The following is a 26,211-nucleotide window of genomic DNA, read 5'->3' as shown; positions in this document are numbered from 1 at the left end:
TTAAAAAAAAAAAAAAAAAAAAAAAAAAGAGTATGACAGTCATAAAAATGAAGCCCCTTGTATCACAAAAAAAAAAAGAAAAAAAAAAAGGGACACAGTATTACTCGAATGTCCGATCGAGAAAATGTTTTTATTGCTCTTTAAAAGATGTATGAAAAATAGTTCACTTTCTATGTACATTATTTCATACCTGCGGATTCATCTACGGGAATTTCCTCTTTCACCTCGTTCATACTCGGTGGATCAATCCTCATCTCATCAGCTTCTTCTTTAACCTCCACTTTAATAACGGTCATATCTTCCCCCTGATGCACCATGTGTAACACGTCAGTACAATACGAGATGGAGAAACAGATCAGCATAAAGGTAATCGAAGTGGTCTGTAAATACGGGACACCCTCCTCTTTAGGCTATGTGCACACGTTCAGGATTTGAAGCATAAATTTCTGTAACGTTTCTGCATCTCCTTGGCAGGAAAAAAAAGGGCGTTTTGCCACGTTTTTTGATGTGTTTTTGAAGCGTTTTTGTATATCAATGAATGCTTTTTGTTATTTGAAAAAAGAAATGTGGGACATAGCTTTAACCTTTGGATCACCCCAGTTCTGACGGTAAGTATATTGGTTAATTTAAGGATGTGTCTGTTGTATTTCAAATAAAGTGTTTGGTCTGTGTGTTTATTTAACTCATTACTAGTGTTGAGAGAGTATGTTCTATTAACCCTTTCGCCGAGTATGCTCGGGCCGAGCTCCGAGTATTTATAGCTGCTCGGTGATATGGTTGAATCGCTCCCGTGTGCATGATTTGCAACTGTTTGACAGTTTTATTACATGTGAGGAATGTCTATTTCTTACACATTCCTCACATGTAATAAAGCTGTCAAACAGTCACAAATCATGCACACGGGAGCGATTCAAACACATCACCGAGCAGCTGTAAATACTCGGAGCTCGGCCAGAGCATACTCGGACAGAACATACTCGCTCAAAACTACTCTTTACTTTAATTAGGTTTGGTATTGGCAAGGTGTCAATCAGACCCTTTCATCAACAAAGAAAAGCACTAGGTGTCAGCTAATCCCATTCACCCAATCTCATTAGCATTTCCATTCATGGACAGTCCAATTAAGCAAACATTGTCCCTGACCATTAATAACAGCTCACAGCTGATTCCTTAGCCGCTATGTCCCCACGAACAGCAACAAGCAGCGCTTTGGACGCAGCGTATTTTTGCTGCGTCCAAAACGCTGTGTTCTAATACCGCACTTTTGTTATCAATACTTGTGGATCCAATGCCTATAATGACACTTCAAATCGGTCAAAATCTGCAGCAGAGACTAGCGGGTCCGCTACATAAATTGATATGCTGCAGGTGAGTTTGGGTACGTGGCCACGATCAGGAGCCGCTGCAGGTTTGACGCTGCTTGTTTATACAGCTTCAAACCCGCAGCATCCAGATGTTACAGCATAGTGGATGGGATCTCTAGCAATCCCATGTCCACTATGAGTGCACTAGAGTCTATAGAATGCGGTAAATCGGCATGGTTCAGTGAACACATGTGGATTTACCTGTGTTCAATATAATGCAACGTTTTGGACGCAGCAAAAATAAGCGTCCAAAGCGCTGCCAAGTCTGAATCATGGCCACAGAGCCTAAAATTGAAAAAAAAAATGGTGTCATTTTAATAACCAGTAGAGGGAAAGCCGACCGATGAGAGCTGATATTAGTAGCCGGGGAAGGGGCCATTAGCCAGTCCACAGCTGTTTGCTTAGCCTTTACTGGCTAGATTACAGAGGGACCCCAGAAAAAATTGACGTAGGGTCCCCCTATAATATCTAACCAGAAAATGCTAAACAGACAGCTGAGGGCTGAATAAAGTATTTTATCGAAATAAAATGACACATGGTTTTAATAATTTTTTTATTGCACGTCTAGTCCCCGAATCCCTCGACCTTCTGTAAAAAAAAATAAAAAAACATATCCCTCACCTGTCCGCCGTCACAACGTAATCCAGATTGTCCCTCGGCGATCCGGGTCACTTCTACAGCAGTGACATCAGCAATCACTGATGTCACTGCTGTAGAAGACAGCAATGTATACTGACAGGAGTGTAAAATCACTCCCGTGAGTGTACATTGCTCTGCTTGCAAGAGTGATATCACTTGGGTTCATCAGCTGAAGATCGGTGACCTCAGCATCAGTGGTACGTGGGAACATTCTTGAGAATATTCCCACGCAGCACTGGTGCAGTAAAGTGAGGTCCCGAAGCTCTCAGCTGATCTTCAGCTAAGAGCTCATGAGACCTCAGGTCCGAGCAGTGAAGCGATGTACACTGCCGGGAGCGAGCGAGCTCTCATCAGTGTACCATCGAGGGATCAGGACGCCGGGGGACATCGCGAGGACACCGGGGGATGCCAGACAGATGAGGATATATATATATATTTTTTGATGCACAGTGCGCAGCCCTGGCTCAGCTGAGGACACTACTACTCCCCTCAGCCGCGCCGCTCTCGCTGTTACCACCGAGAGCAGTGGTCGGATGATGGGAGAAGTAGTCTTCCCCAGCTGACCCGGTTACCATTGTATGTGTTTTTTGCAGCATATTTGACCCATTAACTAGTCAAATATGCAGCAAAGAAAAGCAGCAAATCCCCAAATATATTTATACCTGCGGATTTGCTGCGGTTCAATTAAAGTCAATGGGCAGGAAACGCTGCAGAAATGCTGCATACAATGGACATGCTGCGTATTTAAACGCAATGACAATCCTGAGCGGAAAATTCTGCATCATGTGCACAGCATATCAGGATTGTCATTGCATTAGCTGGCAGACGGATTACATAGCGTTTTTCATGCATTTCCGCGTGGAAAAAAACGCCGCAAAAACGCTACGTGTGCACTTAACCTTAAAGGATTTGTTTTTGGCCAGGTTTGACTTATCACCACTATCTCGGGACACAATTTAAAAGGGAGACAAATTTGTTCAACCATAATGAGTAATCATATTACCCCCTTTGTCATGCCGGTGATTCGCATGGCTTGTAAGCACCACTCTACTCACCCTGTGCACCGCTTTGCTCCTCCAGGGTCTGACTATCTCTCTGGACGGCCTCTTGCAGAAACTTCCAGCCCTGCAACTACTCCTTCCTATTGCCTGAGTCTCCACCTGGCTACAGGGAGGAGCGGCCAGACTCTGCGGGAATTTAGATAGTCACTGTGTCCGGCAGAGTTCTGCTTCCCTGGCCTATCCCCTGCCAGCAGGTGGTATATTAGGCTGCTTATCCATCCACTCTTTGGCTGAGCTTAGCTACTAGTTCTCTAAGTGCATCTATATAGGTAGTGAGTCTTTTGAAACTTTATTGATCTAAATACATAATTTTAACACTATTTCTTTCTTCACTCGTGTAGTTTAATATTTATGTGGCTTCATATGTGCGGCCCGTGTCCACTGTGCTAAGGAGGCTCTTCCTCTTTTTCCGCCCTTCTCTCTATGTATTATATTGTATTCAGCATTTATCTTCAATATTACAATAAATCTAAAATTGTTATACTTTGTGTCACCCCCTGGGACTTTTCAGACCGCTAATATGGGCATACAGGTGATAGCAATGTGAATCTATACTTACCTGTATGGCCCATATTAGAGGTCTGGTTGCTGTGTAATAGATTTTTTATGAAATTATTTCTGCTAAGCTTCGCGTTCCCCGGACGCCAAGAAATGCCCGCCTACTAGCCCTATTAAAAAAAATTTTAACAACAGCAAAATGGCGCTCACGTGAAGTAGCGGCTATAGCTTACCGATAGATGATACTGCACAAGCGACGCAGCCATTTTGCTGGAGGTAATTTTTTTTTTTTTACTGACCGCAATATGAACTATGCAAGCGCAGTATTTAAAAAAAGGAGGGAGGTCGCTGAATGTTCAGTGATCTGTCATGTAAGCCCATAAGCATGAATATAAGAACAGAGCACCAAATAAAGCCCCGCTCACAGGCCGCCCCGGAGCACGAGAATCTAATTATCTCCAAACTGCAAATAAAGATTAAACAAGAACAGGACGGATTTCATCAACCCAGGTATCATTTTAATCAGTGTAAAGGCGCCAACCTGACACTGCCTATAGTTTACTTAGCACAATCCGACAAGTTCGCTTTAACCAATTGCCTGTATGTTCCTTATACTTGCTATAGGTTTACAATGATTTATGACAACAAGTATGACTAAAGGAGTAAAATAACCCCATACAGCCTGTATATAGAGCTCAGCGCCATCTACCTGATGATTCTTCCGGACGTTGTGATCTTCCTCTGGACGGTCCTGGGAAAACAGAGGACGGGGAGATCTCTCGGGTGGATTTCTCCTCCCGGATCCATCTGTGGGTGACACAAGGACACAGTGGTGGAATCCATGATCGACTGGAGATCTGAATCAGACGCTTCTCTCATCACCTCCTGTTCCTGAGTTATCAGGGTCTTATAACGGTGTTGAGCTTCTAAATACGCCAGGCTCATACAGTAAGCCCCGCACTGAAGGTCTGACAGGTGCCTCAAAAGGTGTCCTGCACATTAATGTACAGGGGTTATATAACAGATCAGAGGGCCAATAATCCCCCATTACTTAGGTTTTTGCGATGATGTGATCTGCACTGACATATTTAATGGTTGAGCAGATCAATCAACCATTCTATGACCTGATAAGCCAACTATACGGCAGTGACTGCGCTATCTGCAGTTATATCCATCCTCCATTACATATAACAGGGGCGGCTCATAGTACGATCACTGCTTACAAGTCTCCTCTTACCCTGTGATGTGCGAGGCTGGTCGTCCTCCATCATGACGTCCTCGTACAGATCCTTGTGTCCTTCTAGATCCTCCCACTCCTCCACGGAGAAAGACGGTGACGTCCTGACACAAAATGATAATGTCATCACCCAGAATCTAACCTAACCTCCCACAGCCCCCTGTATCTCCAGTGCCCCCCACACCGCTATCCTCCCACAGCCCCCCTGTATCTCCAGTGCCCCCCACACCGCTAACCTCCCACAGCCCCCCTGTATCTCCAGCGCCCCCCACACCGCTAACCTCCCACAGCTCCCCTGTATCACCAGTGCCCCCCCACCAGGAACCTCCCACAGCCCTCATGTATCTCCAGTGCCCCCCACACCGCTATCCTCCCACAGCCCCCTGTATCTCCAGTGCCCCCCACACCGCTATCCTCCCACAGCCCCCCTGTATCTCCAGTGCCCCCCACACCGCTAACCTCCCACAGCCCCCCTGTATCTCCAGTGCCCCCCACACCGCTATCCTCCCACAGCCCCCTGTATCTCCAGTGCCCCCCACACCGCTATCCTCCCACAGCCCCCCTGTATCTCCAGTGCCCCCCACACCGCTAACCTCCCACAGCCCCCTGTATCTCCAGTGCCCCCCAGACCGCTAACCTCCCACAACCCCCCTGTATCTCCAGTGCCCCCACACCGCTAACCTCCCACAGCCCCCCTATATCTCCAGTGCCCCCACACCGCTAACCTCCCACAGCCCCCCTGTATCTCCAGCGCCCCCCACACCGCTAACCTCCCACGTCCCCCCTGTATCTCCAGCGCCCCCCACACCGCTAACCTCTCACAGCCCCCCTGTATCTCCAGTGCCCCCCACACCGCTATCCTCCCACAGCCCCCTGTATCTCCAGTGCCCCCCACACCGCTATCCTCCCACAGCCCCCCTGTATCTCCAGTGCCCCCCACACCGCTAACCTCCCACAGCCCCCCTGTATCTCCAGCGCCCCCCACACCGCTAACCTCCCACAGCCCCCTGTATCTCCAGTGCCCCCCACACCGCTAACCTCCCACAGCCCCCCTGTATCTCCAGTGCCCCCCACACCGCTATCCTCCCACAGCCCCCCTGTATCTCCAGTGCCCCCCACACCGCTATCCTCCCACAGCCCCCTGTATCTCCAGTGCCCCCCACACCGCTATCCTCCCACAGCCCCCTGTATCCCCAGCGCCCCCCACACCGCTAACCTCCCACAGCCCCCCTGTATCTCCAGCGCCCCCCACACCGCTAACCTCTCACAGCCCCCCTGTATCTCCAGCGCCCCCCACACCGCTATCCTCCCACAGCCCCCCTGTATCTCCAGTGCTCCTCACACTGCTATCCTCCCACAGCCCCCCTGTATCTCCAGTGCCCCCCACACCGCTATCCTCCCACAGCCCCCCTGTATCTCCAGTGCCCCCCACAGCCCCCTGTATCTCCAGTGCCCCCCACACCGCTAACCTCTCACAGCCCCCCTGTATCTCCAGCGCCCCCCACACCGCTATCCTCCCACAGCCCCCCTGTATCTCCAGTGCTCCTCACACTGCTATCCTCCCACAGCCCCCCTGTATCTCCAGTGCCCCCCACACCGCTATCCTCCCACAGCCCCCCTGTATCTCCAGTGCCCCCCACAGCCCCCTGTATCTCCAGCGCCCCCCACACCGCTAACCTCCCACAGCCCCCCTGTATCTCCAGCGCCCCCCACACCACTAACCTCCCACAGCCCCCCTGTATCTCCAGTGCCCCCCACACCGCTAACCTCCCACAGCCCCCCTGTATCTCCAGCGCCCCCCACACCACTAACCTCCCACAGCCCCCCTGTATCTCCAGTGCCCCCCACACCGCTAACCTCCCACCATTACCTCCTCTTCTTCTCTGTAGTTTCCCGGTAGTGTCTGGATTGGAGTGGCTCCTGGGAGGGGGATGATGTCATCGGAAGGGGCGGGGCCTCCTGCAATACACTGCAGGCGCACAGCAGGAAGCAGCGCGCGGCTGAGGCGATGGTCTGTGCTCCTCACCAGCTGCACTGCAGACTGCGCCGCCCCGGCTCCTCACACCGCGTCTCTGCTGTTGCTGTCTCTTCTGCCGGGGTCTCTATCTGCCGCCGTCTCTGCCCTCTGCCGCCGTCTCTGTCTCCTCTGCCGCCGTCTCTGTCTCCTCTGCCGCCGTCTCTGTCTCCTCTGCCGCCGTGTCTCTGTCTCCTCTGCCGCCGTGTCTCTGTCTCCTCTGCCGCCGTGTCTGTCTCCTCTGCCGCCGTGTCTCTGTCTCCTCTGCCGCCGTGTCTCTGTCTCCTCTGCCGCCGTGTCTCTGTCTCCTCTGCCGCCGTGTCTCTGTCTCCTCTGCCGCCGTGTCTCTGTCTCCTCTGCCGCCGTGTCTCTGTCTCCTCTGCCGCCGTGTCTCTGTCTCCTCTGCCGCCGTGTCTCTGTCTCCTCTGCCGCCGTGTCTCTGTCTCCTCTGCCGCCGTGTCTCTGTCTCCTCTGCCGCCGTGTCTCTGTCTCCTCTGCCGCCGTGTCTGTCTCCTCTGCCGCCGTGTCTCTGTCTCCTCTGCCGCCGTGTCTCTGTCTCCTCTGCCGCCGTGTCTCTGTCTCCTCTGCCGCCGTGTCTCTGTCTCCTCTGCCGCCGTGTCTCTGTCTCCTCTGCCGCCGTGTCTCTGTCTCCTCTGCCGCCGTGTCTCTGTCTCCTCTGCCGCCGTGTCTCTGTCTCCTCTGCCGCCGTGTCTCTGTCTCCTCTGCCGCCGTGTCTCTGTCTCCTCTGCCGCCGTGTCTCTGTCTCCTCTGCCGCCGTGTCTCTGTCTCCTCTGCCGCCGTGTCTCTGTCTCCTCTGCCGCCGTGTCTCTGTCTCCTCTGCCGCCGTGTCTCTGTCTCCTCTGCCGCCGTGTCTCTGTCTCCTCTGCCGCCGTGTCTCTGTCTCCTCTGCCGCCGTGTCTCTGTCTCCTCTGCCGCCGTGTCTCTGTCTCCTCTGCCGCCGTGTCTCTGTCTCCTCTGCCGCCGTGTCTCTGTCTCCTCTGCCGCCGTGTCTCTGTCTCCTCTGCCGCCGTGTCTCTGTCTCCTCTGCCGCCGTGTCTCTGTCTCCTCTGCCGCCGTGTCTCTGTCTCCTCTGCCGCCGTGTCTCTGTCTCCTCTGCCGCCGTGTCTCTGTCTCCTCTGCCGCCGTGTCTCTGTCTCCTCTGCCGCCGTGTCTCTGTCTCCTCTGCCGCCGTGTCTCTGTCTCCTCTGCCGCCGTGTCTCTGTCTCCTCTGCCGCCGTGTCTCTGTCTCCTCTGCCGCCGTGTCTCTGTCTCCTCTGCCGCCGTGTCTCTGTCTCCTCTGCCGCCGTGTCTCTGTCTCCTCTGCCGCCGTGTCTCTGTCTCCTCTGCCGCCGTGTCTCTGTCTCCTCTGCCGCCGTGTCTCTGTCTCCTCTGCCGCCGTGTCTCTGTCTCCTCTGCCGCCGTGTCTCTGTCTCCTCTGCCGCCGTGTCTCTGTCTCCTCTGCCGCCGTGTCTCTGTCTCCTCTGCCGCCGTGTCTCTGTCTCCTCTGCCGCCGTGTCTCTGTCTCCTCTGCCGCCGTGTCTCTGTCTCCTCTGCCGCCGTGTCTCTGTCTCCTCTGCCGCCGTGTCTCTGTCTCCTCTGCCGCCGTGTCTCTGTCTCCTCTGCCGCCGTGTCTGTCCTCTGCCGCCGTGTCTGTCCTCTGCCGCCGTGTCTGTCCTCTGCCGCCGTGTCTGCCCTCTGCCGCCGTGTCTGCCCTCTGCCGCCGTGTCTGCCCTCTGCCGCCGTGTCTGCCCTCTGCCGCCGTGTCTGCCCTCTGCCGCCGTGTCTGCCCTCTGCCGCCGTGTCTGCCCTCTGCCGCCGTGTCTGCCCTCTGCCGCCGTGTCTGCCCTCTGCCGCCGTGTCTGCCCTCTGCCGCCGTGTCTGCCCTCTGCCGCCGTGTCTGCCCTCTGCCGCCGTGTCTGCCCTCTGCCGCCGTGTCTGCCCTCTGCCGCCGTGTCTGCCCTCTGCCGCCGTGTCTGCCCTCTGCCGCCGTGTCTGCCCTCTGCCGCCGTGTCTGCCCTCTGCCGCCGTGTCTGCCCTCTGCCGCCGTGTCTGCCCTCTGCCGCCGTGTCTGCCCTCTGCCGCCGTGTCTGCCCTCTGCCGCCGTCTCTGCCTCCTCTGCCGCCGTCTCTGCCTCCTCTGCCGCCGTCTCTGCCTCCTCTGCCGCCGTCTCTGCCTCCTCTGCCGCCGTCTCTGCCTCCTCTGCCGCCGTGTCTCTGCCTCCTCTGCCGCCGTGTCTCTGCCTCCTCTGCCGCCGTGTCTCTGCCTCCTCTGCCGCCGTGTCTCTGCCTCCTCTGCCGCCGTGTCTCTGCCTCCTCTGCCGCCGTGTCTCTGCCTCCTCTGCCGCCGTGTCTCTGCCTCCTCTGCCGCCGTGTCTCTGTCTCCTCTGCCGCCGTGTCTCTGTCTCCTCTGCCGCCGTGTCTCTGTCTCCTCTGCCGCCGTGTCTCTGTCTCCTCTGCCGCCGTGTCTCTGTCTCCTCTGCCGCCGTGTCTCTGTCTCCTCTGCCGCCGTGTCTCTGTCTCCTCTGCCGCCGTGTCTCTGTCTCCTCTGCCGCCGTGTCTCTGTCTCCTCTGCCGCCGTGTCTCTGTCTCCTCTGCCGCCGTGTCTCTGTCTCCTCTGCCGCCGTGTCTCTGTCTCCTCTGCCGCCGTGTCTCTGTCTCCTCTGCCGCCGTGTCTCTGTCTCCTCTGCCGCCGTGTCTCTGTCTCCTCTGCCGCCGTGTCTCTGTCTCCTCTGCCGCCGTGTCTCTGTCTCCTCTGCCGCCGTGTCTCTGTCTCCTCTGCCGCCGTGTCTCTGTCTCCTCTGCCGCCGTGTCTCTGTCTCCTCTGCCGCCGTGTCTCTGTCTCCTCTGCCGCCGTGTCTCTGTCTCCTCTGCCGCCGTGTCTCTGTCTCCTCTGCCGCCGTGTCTCTGTCTCCTCTGCCGCCGTGTCTCTGTCTCCTCTGCCGCCGTGTCTCTGTCTCCTCTGCCGCCGTGTCTCTGTCTCCTCTGCCGCCGTGTCTCTGTCTCCTCTGCCGCCGTGTCTCTGTCTCCTCTGCCGCCGTGTCTCTGTCTCCTCTGCCGCCGTGTCTCTGTCTCCTCTGCCGCCGTGTCTCTGTCTCCTCTGCCGCCGTGTCTCTGTCTCCTCTGCCGCCGTGTCTCTGTCTCCTCTGCCGCCGTGTCTCTGTCTCCTCTGCCGCCGTGTCTCTGTCTCCTCTGCCGCCGTGTCTCTGTCTCCTCTGCCGCCGTGTCTCTGTCTCCTCTGCCGCCGTGTCTCTGTCTCCTCTGCCGCCGTGTCTCTGTCTCCTCTGCCGCCGTGTCTCTGTCTCCTCTGCCGCCGTGTCTCTGTCTCCTCTGCCGCCGTGTCTCTGTCTCCTCTGCCGCCGTGTCTCTGTCTCCTCTGCCGCCGTGTCTCTGTCTCCTCTGCCGCCGTGTCTCTGTCTCCTCTGCCGCCGTGTCTCTGTCTCCTCTGCCGCCGTGTCTCTGTCTCCTCTGCCGCCGTGTCTCTGTCTCCTCTGCCGCCGTGTCTCTGTCTCCTCTGCCGCCGTGTCTCTGTCTCCTCTGCCGCCGTGTCTGTCCTCTGCCGCCGTGTCTGCCCTCTGCCGCCGTGTCTGCCCTCTGCCGCCGTGTCTGCCCTCTGCCGCCGTGTCTGCCCTCTGCCGCCGTGTCTCTGCCTCCTCTGCCGCCGTGTCTCTGCCTCCTCTGCCGCCGTGTCTCTGCCTCCTCTGCCGCCGTGTCTCTGCCTCCTCTGCCGCCGTGTCTCTGTCTCCTCTGCCGCCGTGTCTCTGTCTCCTCTGCCGCCGTGTCTCTGTCTCCTCTGCCGCCGTGTCTCTGTCTCCTCTGCCGCCGTGTCTCTGTCTCCTCTGCCGCCGTGTCTCTGTCTCCTCTGCCGCCGTGTCTCTGTCTCCTCTGCCGCCGTGTCTCTGTCCTCTGCCGCCGTCTCTGTCTCCGTCTCTCTGTCTCCTCTGCCGCCGTCTCTGTCCTCTGCCGCCGTCTCTGTCTCCGTCTCTCTGTCTCCTCTGCCGCCGTCTCTCTGTCTCCTCTGCCGCCGTCTCTCTGTCTCCTCTGCCGCCGTCTCTCTGTCTCCTCTGCCGCCGTCTCTCTGTCTCCTCTGCCGCCGTCTCTCTGTCTCCTCTGCCGCCGTCTCTCTGTCTCCTCTGCCGCCGTCTCTCTGTCTCCTCTGCCGCCGTCTCTTCAGGCTTTGTAATGTTCTTCTTATGGAATTCCTCGTACTTTTAATGGAGGGACCTCAGGGGTCGGACCGGATTTCTTACTCTTAGATAATTTATGGATTTGGGCAAAATAATTTTTTTTCCTGATTAATGAACCCTGTATTCTTATTGTCGCTTTATGTAATGTAATAAATTCACCTTATTACTGATTGTTCAGTTTCCCAGAATGTGACTCTTCCCATTTGTCTGCAGCCTGAAGAGTGGGCGGAGCTCTGTGGGGAGAGGTGTAAGAGAGCGCCCCCAACAGTCACCATAGTGTACAACACAGAAGTGACAAATTATTACAGGAATGTCCAGGATAACTGGAGGACACTGCTGGTAATATACACTGCTGAAAAAGATAAAGGGAGCACTGAAATCCCCCCTCCTAGATCTGAACGAATGAAATCTTCTCATTGAATACTTTGTTCTGTAGAAAGCTGAATGTGCTGACAACAAAATCACCCAAAAATCATCAATGGAAATCACATTTATTAACCAATGGAGGCCTGGATGTGGAGTCACCCCCAAAATTAAAGTGGGAAAACCCACTACAGGCTGATCCAACTGTGATGTAATGTCCTTAAAACAAGTCACAATGAGGCGGAGTATTGTGTGTGGCCTCCACGTGCCTGTATGACCTCCCTACAACGCCTGGGCATGCTCCTGATGAGGCTGAGTATTGTGTGTGGCCTCCATGTGCCTGTATGACCTCCCTACAACGCCTGGGCATGCTCCTGATGAGGCTGAGTATTGTGTGTGGCCTCCACGTGCCTGTATGACCTCCCTACAACGCCTGGGCATGCTCCTGATGAGGCTGAGTATTGTGTGTGGCCTCCACGTGCCTGTATGACCTCCCTACAACGCCTGGGCATGCTCCTGATGAGGTTGTGGATGGTCTCCTGTGGGATCTCCTCCCAGACCTGGACTAAAGCATCTACCAACTCCTGGACAGACTGTGGTGCAACGTGACGTTGGTGGATGGAGCGAGACATGAGGTCCCAGATGTGCTCAATCGGATTCAGGTCTGGGAAACGGGCGGCCAGTCCATAGCTTCAATGCCTTCATCTTGTAGGAACTGCTGACACACTCCAGCCACATGAGGTCTGGCATTGTCCTGCATTAAGAGGAACCCAGTGCCAACCGCACCAGCAGATGGTCTCACAAGGGGTCTGAGGATCTCATCTCGGTACCTAATGGCAATCAGGCTACCTCTGGCAAGCACATGGAGGGCTGTGCGGCCCTCCAAAGAAATGCCACCCCACACCATTACTGACCCACTGCCAAACCGGTCATGCTGAAGGATGTTGCAGGCAGCAGATCGCTCTCCATGGGGTCTCCAGACTCGGTCACATCTGTCACATGTGCTCAGTGTGAACCTGCTTTGCCAATCCTGGTGTTCTGTGGTAAATGCCAAGCGTCCTGCCCGGTGTTGGGCTGTGAGCACAACCCCCATCTGTGGACGTCGGGCCCTCATACCACCCTCATGGAGTCAGTTTCTAACGGTTTGTGCAGACACATGCACATTTGTGGCCTGCTGGAGGTCATTTTGCAGGGCTCTGGCAGTGCTCCTCCTGTTCCTCCTTGCACAAAGGCGGAGGTAGCGGTCCTGCTGCTGGGTTGTTGCCCTCCTATGGCTCCCTCCACATCTCCTGGTATCTGCTCCATGCTATGGACACTGTGCTGACAGACACAGCTACCCTTCTTGCCACAGCTCGCACTGATGTGCCATCCTGGATGAACTGCACTACCTGAGCAACTTCTGTGGGTTGTACTGTAGACACCGCCTCATGCTCCTGTACCTCTAGGGGTGAGAGCAATGGCAAAATGAAAAAGTGACCAAAACAACAGCCAAAAAGGATGAGAGCAGAGAAATGGTCTGTGGTCACCACCTGTAGAACCGCTCCTTTATAGGGGTATCTTGCTAATCGCCGATCATTTCTACCGGTTGTCTGTTCCATTTGCACAACAGCAGGAGAAATGGATTCACAATCAGTGTCGCTTCATAACTGGACGGGTAGATTTCACAGAAGTGTTATTGACTTGGAGTTACATTGTGTTGTTTAAGTGTTCCCTTTATTTTTTTGAGCAGTGTATATACATACACATACAGTACAGACCAAAAGTTTGGACACACCTCATTTAAAGATTTTTCTGTTTTTTCATGACTATGAAAATTGTACATTCACACTGAAGGCATCAAAACTATGAATTAACACATGTGGAATTATATACTTAACAAAAAAGTGTGAAACAACTGGAAATATGTCTTATATTCTAGGTTCTTCAAAGTAGTCACCTTTTGCTTTGATGACTGCTTTGCACACTCTTGGCATTCTCTTGATGAGCTTCAAGAGGTAGTCACCGGAAATGGATTTCACTTCACAGGTGTGCCCTGTTAGGTTTAATAAGTGGGATTTCTTGCCTTATAAATGGGGTTGGGACCATCAGTTGTGTTGTACAGAAGTCTGGTGGATACACAGCTGATAGTCCTACTGAATAGACTGTTAGCTGCTTTTTTTCTTGCCATAATACAAATTCTAAGTAAAGAAAAGCGAGTGGCCATCATTACTTTAAGAAATGAAGGTCAGTCAGTCTGAAAAATTGGGAAAACTTTGAAAGTATCCCCAAGTGCAGTTGCAAAAACCATCAAGCGCTACAAAGAAACTGGCTCACATGAGGACTGCCCCAGGAAAGGAAGACCAAGAGTCACCTCTGCTTCTGAGGATAAGTTTATCCGAGTCATCAGCCTCAGAAATCGCAGGTTAACAGCAGCTCAGATTAGAGACCAGGTCAATGCCACACAGAGTTCTAGCAGCAGACACATCTCTACAACAACTGTTAAGAGGAGGCTTTGTGCAGCAGGCCTTCATGGTAAAATAGCTGCTAGGAAACTACTGCTAAGGACAGGCAACAAGCAGAAGAGACTTGTTTGGGCTAAAGAACACAAGGAATGGACATTAGACCAGTGGAAATCTGTGCTTTGGTCTGATGAGTCCAAATTTGAGATCTTTGGTTCCAACCACCGTGTCTTTGTGCGACGCAGAAAAGGTGAACGGATGGACTCTACATGCCTGGTTCCCATATTTATAGCATGCTTGGGTTTTAAGTTTTCCTCGGCTCCCGTGAACATGATTTATGACTGTTTGACAGATTTAATTCATGTGGGGAATGCTGGAAAAACAGGCATTCCTCACATGTATTAAATCTGTCAAACAGTCGCAAATCATGTTCACGGGAGCCGAGGAAAACTTAAAGCCCAAGCATGCTATATATACTCGGTGCTCGGCCGAACATACTTGCTCATCACTTCTGGTATGTACCTGGGGGGCTTTCTTGCACCCAAAAATTTTTTTCTTGTGCTGTTCCCTATTTTATATATATATATATACACACACACACATACATACATACATACATGAATGTCCGGGGTCACTGGAGGACACAGCTGATATATATCTATCACAGCCGGCCACATATGGTATAACTTTCCTCACAGCGCCCCACACATGGTATAATGTTTCTCACAGGCCCCTATACACAGTATGATCCCCCCCCCCACAACATCCCAGACCCAAGTATTAAGGACACCACAGCCCCCCTATATAGTATGAGCCCCCTCACACAGCCCCCCTATATAATAATGGGACCCCACACATTCACACACAAAAAAATACTCACCTTGCTCCCATACCCTCAGCGCTCTGCTGTCTTTCCTTTGTGCAGTGACGTTCTGCATAGCAGACGCGATGTAGTGACATCATCGCATTTGCTGTCACAGTTGCTTGTGCAAAATAGTGGGAGGAGCCAGCGGCTCCCTTCTCCTTCAATATATTCACACCGGCAGGGCTGCCCCCTCCACTATATATTGGGACACCGGTTGGGTTGCCAACTTGACTTTATTTTTTCTGGACAGCTTACAGTGGGTACGGAAAGTATTCAGACCCCTTTATATTTTTCACTCTTTGTTTCATTGCAGCCATTTGGTAAATTCTAAAAAGTTCATTTTCTTCTCATTAAAGTACACTCTGCCCCCCATCTTGAATGAAAAAAAACAGAAATGTAGAAATTTTTGCAAATTTATAAGAAAAGAAAAACAAATATCACATGGTCATAAGTATTCAGACCCTATTGAGTAGAAGCCCCCTTTTGGGCTAGTACAGCCATGAGTCTTCTTGGGAATGATGCAACAAGTTTTTCACACCTGGATTTGGGGGTCCTCTGCCATTCTTCCTTGCAGATCCTCTCCAGTTCCGTCAGGTTGGATGGTGAACGTTGGTGGACGGCCATTTTCAGGTCTCTCCAGAGATGCTCATTTGGGTTTAGGTCAGGGGTGTGGCTGGGCCAGTCAAGAATGGTCACAGAGTTGTTCTGAAGCCTCTCCTTTGTTATTTTAGCTGTGTGCTTAGGGTCATTGTCTTGTTGGAAGGTGAACCTTCGGCCAAGTCTGAGGTCCAGAGCACTCTGGAAGAGGTTTGCATCCAGGATATCTCTGTACTTAGCTGCATTCATGTTTCTTTCAATTACAACCAGTCGTCCTGTCCCTGCAGCTGAAAAACACCCCCATAGCATGATGCAGCCACCACCATGTTTCACTGTTGGGATTGTATTGGGCAGGTGATGAGCAGTGCCTGGTTTTCTCCACACATACCGCTTAGAATTATCACCAAAAAGTTCTATCTTTGTCTCATCAGACTAGAGAATCTTATTTCTCATAGTCTGGGAGTCTTTCATGTGTTTTTGAGCAAACTCTATGTGGGCTTTCATATGTCTTGCACTGAGGAAAGGCTTCCGTCGGGCCACTCTGCCATCTCCCTACTGCATCTCTGGAGCTCAGCCACAGTGATCTTGGGGTTCTTCTTTACCTCTCTCACCAAGGCTCTTCTCCCGCGATTGCTCAGTTTGGCAGGACGGCCAGGTCTAGGAAGACTTCTGGTGGTCCCAAACTTCTTCCATTTAAGGATTATGGAGGCCACTGTGCTCTTAGGAACCTTGAGTACTGCAGAAATTCTTTTGTAACCTTGGCCAGATCTGTGCCTTGCCACAATTCTGTCTCTGAGCTCCTTGGGCAGTTCCTTTGAGCTGATGATTCTCATTTGGTCTGACATGCTCTGTGAGCTGTGAGGTCTTATATAGACAGGTGTGCGCCTTTCCAAATCAAGTCCTATCAGTTTAATTAAACACAGCTGGACTCCAATGAAGGAGTAGAACCATCTCAAGGAGGATCACAAGGAAATGGACAGCATATGACTTAAATATGAGTGTCTGAGAAAAGAGTCTGAATACTTAGGACCATGTGATATTTCAGTTTTTCTTTGTAAATAAATTTGCAAAAATTTCTACAGTTCTGTTTTTTTTTTCAGTCAAGATGGGGTGCAGAGTGGACTTTAATGAGAAAAAAAATGAACTTTTTAGAATTTACCAAAATGGCTGCAATGAAACAAAGAGTGGAAAATTTAAAGGGGTCTGAATACTTTCCGTACCCACTATATGAAAAAATCAGACAGGCAAAAAAATACTTATGGACACATTGGAAAATCATAATAAATCATAATGACTGTAAACGATACATATCTACAGCCCATAATTCTGATATGAAGACAATAGCTACATTGACTATAAAATGGTGAAAATTACGGTCAAAGTTATCTGCATAAGTTTCTTCAGCTTAAAAAAAAAATCACGGACACAAACTGGGCAAAAAAATTACCATATTTTCATAGACTGTCCTGGAATTTCTGGACGGTTGACAACTTTGGACGCCAAGAGGAGGGAGGGTGGTTGCATGCTGCAGCCCGTGGGCCACTGTTTTAAGCCCTTTGGCTGCCTCGGTGCACAAGCCAGACAGGAACAGCCGTTCTGGGACTTGTAGTTCCCACCTTTTACCAATGTGAAGGAACATGAGCTGCATTTGTGCCTGGTTCTGCCCTGACCCAATCGCTCCTATTGCAGTAACTGTGTGAAAACATTGTAGAGGGATGAGAAGCGCGAGTCTGATCCTCTATGTGCTGCCGTACGAGGCTTGGAGCAGCCGCAGATCATCGCCACCGACACCAAACTCCTAACAACATGGCCGCTTGTCATAGAAAACTTGAAAATATTTTCATTTCTCCTGTCATAGATATTAAGAAGGTATTTAGAATCAAGCCCCTCTGCCCCCCCCCTTCCCTCATCCTCCTTTTGTCACAAGACAAGAGCTGTCTCCATGTAAATCTCAGCATAAAAACCCAATCAACACACGGCTGAGAAGTGACTGGTAAAACTATAACCTACTTAAAATGAGTAGATTTCCCCTGGCAAAGGCAGAGGGCCATTTACAGATAACTGTTGAAATCTCATTCTCAGAACTTCAAAGGGGGTTTAAACCAAGACTTCAGGATTTTCGACTCGAAATATGGAATATCTGAAGTTCCATACATCCCATAATGATGAAACCCATATTTTTAGGGGTTGGGTCAGCTAGGGAACGATATGGATATTTTTCTGTCACTGAAAAACCCTCCGTGGAGCTGTAGCGCAAAAGCACCAGAATGTGTGGTCTCTAAATGAAGGTAAAATCATAATAGAAAATATAGTATCACTTTTGGGCTTCTGGGATCAACGAGCAATAAGTTATCCCAAAAAACAGGTTTTTAATACAAACATGAAGGGTAGAGTCTAGCCCCAGCAAAGGGGGTTTGTGGGCAGATCTTCCTCTTCGGCATAAAAGAGACAAGGGAAGATTGATCCATATTCATTGCCAGAGGGGAATAAGGACTATAAGCAACATATCCTGTTTGATAACAGTCTAATCAAATCGGTGAGCCACTCCTCCACCTATATTGAATCTTCTCAGCGATCATATAGTGTTTCTTCCTTAATCCCTATTATTTTGTGTAACTGCTTATGTATTTTAATGTCTCCTTTGTAAAATCCTTGTATATATTTTTCCTAAACACTGCCTTCCTTTTTGATTAAATATAAAATTTAATAGTTCTGTTTATTTTGTCCTGCAATCGTTCCCTCCCCCAAAGCTGTATACGCTACCAGAACGCAGGCGTCCGTTCAGGCCTGTATTATATTTCTGGACGGTGGTGGCAGCGAATAATAATATTAATTGGGCTATCTTGAAGCTGACAGCGACCGTACGGAGGACGTAAATACATATTCCATGCATTGGAATCCAGAGGTATGACGCCATACGCTCACTGGTCGCTTGCCGATACCCAAGAAGTGAGTAGTCTGGATCGTGTGCTCGCTATTCCGGATGAAATCCATGACACAGTGACGACACGATGAGATATTGCGTGATCTCGCCGATGTCGTCACTGTGGAATACCTGACACCGCTCTTTCCTGACTTCTGTGCTTCCAGCAGCTCATGTCCTGGGGGTTGATTAGGGTGATGAAATCCTGACTGACCCCGGAACGCTGAACATAACCTGCCCGAAGCTCCACTCACTTCGTTTTTTCGATCCTATTGAGATAAACTGACAAGTTTCGCATTTTGCAGGTCCTCACTGGACTCCGTAACGAAGATCATACAGAATTATACTGTTCTATAGCGAAATTCGTTCAGAGACTAAAACAGTTGAGCTTAACTTAATTTTTTTGTGCTGAAAACAAATCCGATGCTTAATTTTGCTGATTGGCTCTAATTTTCAAGATCCATAGGAGGTTGTAATTACTTATGACACCTTTTATGCTGCTTAAAGATAAATTGTGTCTTTATTAGTTCCTCCTCATTATTTCATTGTTAGTAGCTCGTCTATTACATCATCATCTATTTAGTCTATTGAGCCTTCAGAATCGAGTCAGGTGAGGAATAAGAGGGCGCTTGGTGTCATGAAGCATCTTTCTCTCATGATCCAGACTTTCCGTCAGCAACCTCAACTGAACCAGAACTTATAACACAAAGCAAACTGAGTAAAGCTGAAGTCTTAGGTTCCCGGCTAAAGCAGTGGAATCTCCTTGAGAGCGATGTTCAGATTTCTTTGTTCCGCAACCGTTTTAAAGAACTTGTCCCAATGCTTGTACCAATGCTCGTCATGGAGGGCTGTCTTGTGGCATGCAAAAACATCAACAGTTTAATAGAAGTTCAGAAGATAAATCATAATCCAGATGAATGGAAGCTTTTCACTGATTCGTCCAAAACAAGCTTAAAAGCCGTCTTGCTGCATAATGGCAATGTGCTACCTTCAATTCCAGTTGGTTATGCCGTCCACATGAAAGAAACCTACAACATGAATCAGCTGTTGAGGTGTCTGAATTATGACCAACATTTGTGGCCCCTCTGTGGTGACTTAAAGGAGATTGTCCTCTTCCTTGATCTCCAAGGTCCTGCATCCAGCACTTGTTCACCCACATAAGATTTTGTTACCACAACTGCATATCAAGTTGGGCCTAACGAACAAATTTGTAAAGGCAATGGTTAAAAATGCAAAAGGATTCAAGTATCTCATTGATAAATTTCCAAGGATGAGTGAAGCAGATAAAGTCTGACGTCCTTATTGGACCTCACATTCGTAAGCTTCTTCCGAGGAGTTTCTCCATTTGCTGCAGGACAAGGAAAAGGCTGCATGGGTCGCATTGGGAACTCAAGAGGAGATAACTATGAAGAGTTGGTGGAAAATCTCCTCAAAACATATAAGGATGTTGGTTGTAACATGTCCTTAAACATTAACTTCTTACATTCGCATCTAGACTTTTTTCCACCAAACTACGGAGTGACAAGCACGGTGAGAGATTTCACCAAGATATTTTGGCTACAGAGAAAAGATATCAAGGAAAATTGAAACCATCAATGCTGCAGATTACTGTAGACGATTGTAAGAGATGATCAGATGCAGGAGTACAAGAGACAAGCAAAAAAAGAGCCGTCACTAAATGAGGAGCAAATGTTGTAGAGCGATTTTTGTAACTGTTTATAATTCACAATAGTGTTGCTAAGTTTCTTCTATCACAAAATTGGTATAACAAAATATTCTGCATCTTTATATTGCAAAAATAATAATAATGTTTCAAAGTACTAAAAGCTTTTAAGCATTAATTATCTGTAGCAGTAAAAGGAAAATTAATATCATACAAACAAGAGACGACTAAAAATTTTCATTGCAAAAGAGGACAAAAGGATCCCTTTAGCGAAAGTTTATGTTAAAAACATTCTGATCTTTATTCCACCAAGTTAAAAAAGGTTAGGACATCCAGACATCCTTCCATTCTGACGCGTTTCCAGCTGAAGCCCTTAGTCATAGAATAATACTATTTATCATACGGTGAGACTTTTCCGTTTCTCTTTTCTTTCAATAAAAATTTTCACTGTCAGATTTGAATTCAGGAGGTCAAATCATTCAGAAATGTCTCATTTCATAACTGATCTGACAACATTTAAAAATATATAGAACAGTATTATCTGCACTAAGTTTAGCAGACTAGTGGTGGGTCCAGGTCTCTGGTTGATCTCTCCTCAGAGACTGCCCCTTACTTCCATCTTGCTTCTGGATACAGTGCCTACAAGTAGCATTCAACCCCCTGCAGATTTAGCTGGTTGACACATGCGGAATTAACTTGGCATTGTGACATTTGTACTGTAGATCAGCCTGGAAGTGGGAAATACTCTGCAGCTAATTTTTTTTTTTTTTTTTTTAAAACGTTAAAAGTTAATTCAGAGTGTCATTTATTATTTAACCCCTCAAACCACAAGAATTCTGTTTGGTCCCCCTAAAGTATTAAGAAGTAGTTCAGGCACCAAGAATAATGAGCTTCACATGTGTGGATTAAAGATCTCTTTTGCCAGCCTTTTCTGACTATTTAAGACCCTCACCAAACTTGTGAACAGCACTCAGACATGGTCAACATGGGAATGACAAAGGAGCATTCCAAGACCATCAGAGACAAGATCGTGGAGGGTCACAAGGCTGGCAAGGGGTACAAAACCCTTTCCAAGGAGTTGGGCCTACCTGTCTCCACTGTTGGGAGCATCATCCGTAAGTGGAAGGCTTATGGAACTACTGTTAGCCTTCCACGGCCTGGACAGCCTTTGAAAGTGTCCTCCCGTGCCGAGGCCAGGCTTGTCCGAAGAGTCAAGGCTAACCCAAGGACAACAAGGAAGGAGCTCCGGGAAGATCTCATGGCAGTGGGGACATTGGTTTCAGTCAATACCATAAGTAACGTACTCCACCGCAATGGTCTCCGTTCCAGACAAGCCCATAAGGTACCTTTACTTTCAAAGTGTCATGTCAAGGCTCGTCTACAGTTTTATCTTGATCACTTGGAGGACTCTGAGACAGACTGGTTCAAGGTTCTATGGTCTGATCAGACCAAGATCGAGATCTTTGGTGCCAACCACACACATGACGTTTGGAGACTGGATGGCACTGCATACGACCCCAAGAATACCATCCCTACAGTCAAGCATGGTGGTGGCATTATCATGCTGTGGGGCTGTTTCTCAGCCAAGGGGCCTGGCCATCTGGTTCGCATCCATGGGAAGATGGATAGCACGGCCTACCTGGAGATTTTGGCCAAGAACCTCCGCTCCTTCATCAAGGATCTTAAGATGGGTCGTAATTTCATCTTCCAACAAGACAACGACCCAAAGCACACAGCCAAGAAAACCAAGGCCTGGTTCAAGAGGGAAAAAGTCAAGGTGTTGGAGTGGCCTAGTCAGTCTCCTGACCTTAACCCAATTGAAAACTTGTGGAAGGAGCTCAAGAATAAAGTCCACATGAGACACCCAAAGAACCTAGATAACTTGGAGAAGATCTGCATGGAGGAGTGGACCAAGATAACTCCACAGACCTGTGCCGGCCTGATCAGGTCTTATAAAAGACGATTATTAGCTGTAATTGCAAACAAGGGTTATTCCACAAAATATTAAACATAGGGGTTGTATAATAATTAACCCACACTTTTATGTTTAAAATTTAATAAAATTCAACTGAGCAACATAACTTTTTGGTTTGTAAGATTTATGCTTCTGTTCATAAAACCTACTCTCGTTTGCAGTTTGAAGGCTCTAACTTATTTGCATCTTATCAAACCAGCTAAATCTGCAGGGGGTTGAATACTACTTGTAGGCACTGTATATTGTTTTACTCTGGGTTCTAGATGCATCTGACGCGCCCCTGGGCCTGTGTCGCGCTGCATTGCGCACGCGGGAGCTTACCCGGAGCCGGATCTGTTGAGGGTTGTAGTATCGTGGCGGTGACCCGGTCCGTGCCCAGGGAGTCAAACTGGACGGCAGTCTATTAGCGGTAGATGTAGTACGACTACGCCACCCGTTGAATGCAGCTTATGGAGCTGCCGCTGCAGGACAGTCCGCTGAGGCCGGTGGATGGATGGTGCAGCAGGGATGGTATAACCCCCAACGGGAGGGGTATGGCCTCAGGGCAGCCGACGTGGATGATGGGGGTAGCAGGAACCACTCAGAGACGGTGCGGTGTAATTCAGGGTCTTTACTGGTAACAACGATAAACCCTCCCGGAGTACTTGCTAGCGAACGGGGCCTGGTCAGTCCTTGAGCAGATGGGATCTCCCCTGGCCAGGCGGAGTTGTAGGCCTCCCAAACTGACTGTACTCTTCTGGCTACCTTGCTAGAAGCGGATATAAGTAGCCCACGTCCCTGAGTGTACCGTGTGGTGCTCACCCGTATGGCCGGTGACTCGGGGCCTTCTAATGGCTTCTGCTCCACGATGGCGGTGCTGGTCCCACGCGTGTGACCGTGCCTTCGGGTTTCTGGGCCTGAGGACCTGAAATCCCCTGCCGGTCGGCTTCTGCTGCTGGGTAAGAGTTAGTCCCCACAGCCTCGGACGCCGGGTCTGGTAAGAAATCTTCTCAGTCAGGGCGAGCTCTGCAGCTGCCAGCACCTGACTTGTAGTAGTATTGCTCCCACTGAGCTTCTGCTGTTTCTTCCTATGCTGCTTCTTGACTCCTAACCCTGCTTCAGCCCCGGGTTTATATAGGGGAAGTTCTTCCCCTCCCAAGACTGGGCAGGAGGTGTGGCATGCACAGGATCCCTGACCAAAGGACCTCCCACCTGCTCTCAGACATAACATCTCTATCACTGTGGCAACCAGACCCCTGGGGTGTCACATTCCCCCCTAGTGAAATTTAGTACTCCGGGACTAAACATATTTTAGAAAAACATAACAAGATAAAAACAATAATAATACAATAAGAAAAACATATAAAGATGGTTACGGCATGTCCGTAACCGGGTGCAGTCTTTGAAGAAAAGCAAGGTGTCCATTTCACCAAAACAGGGAGACGTAACCAGGTAGGGGTTTGTCCTACCCCGAGTCCTTAACAGTCTTTAGTCCGTCCTGGGTTACGCTCCAACTATGTACAAGGATTCCCGGTAAATCCGCCAAGGACTCCTACAAATAACTAGAAACACAAAATTATACACAAGCAACAATACACAGGTAAACATAAATAAAACAATTTATACACTTCAAATCCTCCACCGTGCGGGTAACTGGCCTCTAGTGGCCCTAGTGGACCTACGGAGCTGACTGCCTAGCCCTGAACTACAGGGTGTAGGAGCTGTCAAGGGTAAACTGGGCAGCTGTCTACCGGCTCTTTGGCTCACTAGGGATATGGCAGGCTCACTGCAAGCAGAGGGTTGATCCTCCTGGTCTGCGGGTGTGGGGTCTTCTGCCTCCTGGACCGGCTGTTCTTCCAGCTCTACCTGTTGCTCCGTAGGTGCTTGGGATGCTGGTTGGAGGAAGGTGAGTACGGGTACCACAACTGCACCATTGACTTGAGTCCAAGACCGAGGGAAGTCCCCGAGCACAGTACTAACCATATCTTCCCTTTCCTCTACGGGTCGATGGTCTTCTTGTTCCTCTTCAGAGTTCCTCAGTTGTTCGGGACACTTCTTCAGGTGGTCCCGGGATACAATAGCTGTGGTTTCCCCTCCGTCTTTACTGATGGTACAAACCTTCGGATTCTCGTGGCTTGAGGGCAGTACGGTGTACGGGTCCTTTTCCCACTGGTCGTCCAACTTGTGGAGCCGTCTCTTCCTCTTCAGGACCTGCTCTCCGGGTACCAGGGGAACAGCGGGAGCATACTGGTTGTAAGTTTTCTCTTGTCTTTCCCTAGCCTGACAGAGACTTCGCTCCACGCTCTCCTGTACTCTCCGGTACTGCTGCTGCCTCTCTGTGTCCCAGTCTGTTTCTGGTGAAGTGTCCTCGGGTGTCAGGACTCCCATTTCCAGGTCAACAGGTAACTTACCAGGTCTTGCCCTCATTAGGTAAGCCGGGGTACAGTTGGTGGAACCTACCGGGATGTGGTTGTATAGGTCCACCAGATCGGGCAACTTCTCCGGCCACAGACTGCGTTCTTCCAGGGGCAACGTTTTTAAAAGATCCATTACCACCTGGTTCATTTTCTCACAAAGTCCATTAGTTTGCGGATGGTAGGGTGTCGTCCTTATCTTCCGGCAGCCATACAGATTGCAGAATTCCTGGAAGACCTCCGCTTCAAAGGCAGGTCCCTGGTCCGTCAGCACTTGGTCCGGGTACCCGTGTGGACGGCAAAAGTGCTGCTGGAAGGCTCTAGCTGCTGTTTGAGCCGTTAAGTCCTTGACGGGGACGACAACCAAGAACCGGGAGTAATGATCCACGATGGTTAACGCGTAGACGTAGCCACTTCTGCTTGGGGTCAGTTTTACATGATCCAAGGCTACCAGTTCCAACGGTTGCCGGGTGACGATGGACTGCAGGGGAGTCTTCTGGCTGGCACGGTCCTTCCTTCTCAGGTTGCACGGGCCACAGTCTCTGCACCACTTCTCAATGGTTCCCCTCATGCCTACCCAGTGGAATCGCTCGCGCAGCAGGAACTCCAGCTTCTTCCACCCGAAGTGTCCAGCTCCGTCGTGGTATGCCTCCATCACCATGGCTGCGTCTCTTCGTGGCACCACTACTTGCCAGAGTAGTTCATGCGTCCGGGAGTTAACCATTCTGCGGCACAACTTCCCCTTGTAAAGGAACAGTCGACTCTTCTCTGCCCATAGTTGTTTGGCTTCCTCTGGAGCGTCTGGTTCAAGGCAAGCCTCCGGGCGAGTCAGCATCTCCTTCACCAGTCGGACGGCAGGGTCGCTGTCTTGCGTTTCCGCCCAGTTGTAGTGAGGTAAGGGGTTCAACGTAGCAGCCTGCTTACTCCTTACCCGGTGGGAATACTGGATAGTCCCATGACGGTGGAACGCAGGGAGTTCAACTTCTTCCAGTCCCTCCGGATCTTCTCCTTCGTCCGGCAGGTTGGGCATCCTGGACAGGGCATCCGCGTTGGTATTGGAGCGTCCGGCCCGGTATTTGATTGTGAACTCGTAGTTGGACAGACGGGCCATCCACCTCTGCTCCAGGGCACCGAGTCTTGCCGTGTCCAGGTGTGTCAACGGGTTGTTATCCGTGTACACGGTGAACCGGGAAGAAGCGAGGTAATGCTTAAAGCGCTCGGTGACTGCCCATACTACGGCCAGGAACTCTAGCTTAAATGAGCTGTAATTCTCGGGGTTCCTTTCGGTGGGTCGCAGTTTTCGGCTGGCGTAGGCGATTACTCGTTCCTTCCCCTGCTGGATCTGGGACAGTACGGCTCCTAGCCCGATGTTACTGGCGTCGGTGTAGAGGATAAAGGGCTGGCTATAATCCGGGTACGCCAGGATTTCGTCCCCCGTGAGGGCCATCTTCAGCTGGCGGAAGGACTCTTCTTCCAGCTCCTCCCATTTGAAGGGCGGCTTCTGGTTCTTGGCCTTCCGGGACTGGCCTATCAGGAGGTCCTGCATAGGTGCTGCCTTTTTGGTGAAACCGGGAATAAACCTTCGGTAGTAGCCTACCAACCCGAGGAACTGCCGCACTTCTTTTACGCTGGAGGGGCTTGGCCATTCCTTAATTGCGGTGATCTTATTAGGGTCGGGAGCCACTCCGTCAGCGCTCACCACGTGTCCCAGGTACTGCACCTTTGGTTTCAGGAGGTGACACTTGGAGGGTTTCACCTTTAGGCCGTAACTCGCCAGAGCCTCGAACACTTCCGCCAGGTGTTTCAGGTGGTCCTCATACGTCTTGGAATATACGATGACATCGTCCAGGTACAACAGGACCGTCTCGAAGTTTCTGTGGCCCAGACAACACTCCATTAGTCGTTGGAAGGTTCCTGGTGCGTTGCAGAGTCCGAACGGCATGCAGGTGAACTCGCTAAGTCCCATCGGGGTGGTGAATGCGGTCTTCTCCCGGTCCG

General features: G+C 50.6%; 1 protein-coding gene across 2 annotated transcripts in view; it reads right to left on the bottom strand.

Annotated features, from left to right (window-relative positions):
- The window catches only part of LOC141266104 (uncharacterized), a 113,791-nt gene that overhangs the window by 4,317 nt on the left and 83,263 nt on the right, over positions 1–26,211 (bottom strand). The window contains exons 1-3 of one of the 2 annotated variants that reach the window (XM_073680038.1): positions 4,800–4,957; positions 4,272–4,369; positions 191–305 (exon numbers count right to left, since the gene is read on the bottom strand). The exons of the other annotated variant lie outside the window; for it this stretch is intronic. Coding sequence (XP_073536139.1) covers positions 191–305; positions 4,272–4,369; positions 4,800–4,926 — 340 coding nt within the window. The 5' untranslated portion in view covers positions 4,927–4,957. Of the gene's footprint in view, positions 1–190; positions 306–4,271; positions 4,370–4,799; positions 4,958–26,211 lie in introns of those variants that run through there. 2 annotated transcript variants of the gene reach the window in all.

This window comes from Phyllobates terribilis, unplaced genomic scaffold, assembly GCF_046119375.1.
Source record: "Phyllobates terribilis strain yellow unplaced genomic scaffold, ASM4611937v1 Scaffold_4__5_contigs__length_816908805, whole genome shotgun sequence".
Taxonomy (NCBI): domain Eukaryota; kingdom Metazoa; phylum Chordata; class Amphibia; order Anura; family Dendrobatidae; genus Phyllobates; species Phyllobates terribilis.
Note: the sequence above shows the minus strand (reverse complement) of the source record. Positions and strands in the feature narration are given on the sequence as shown.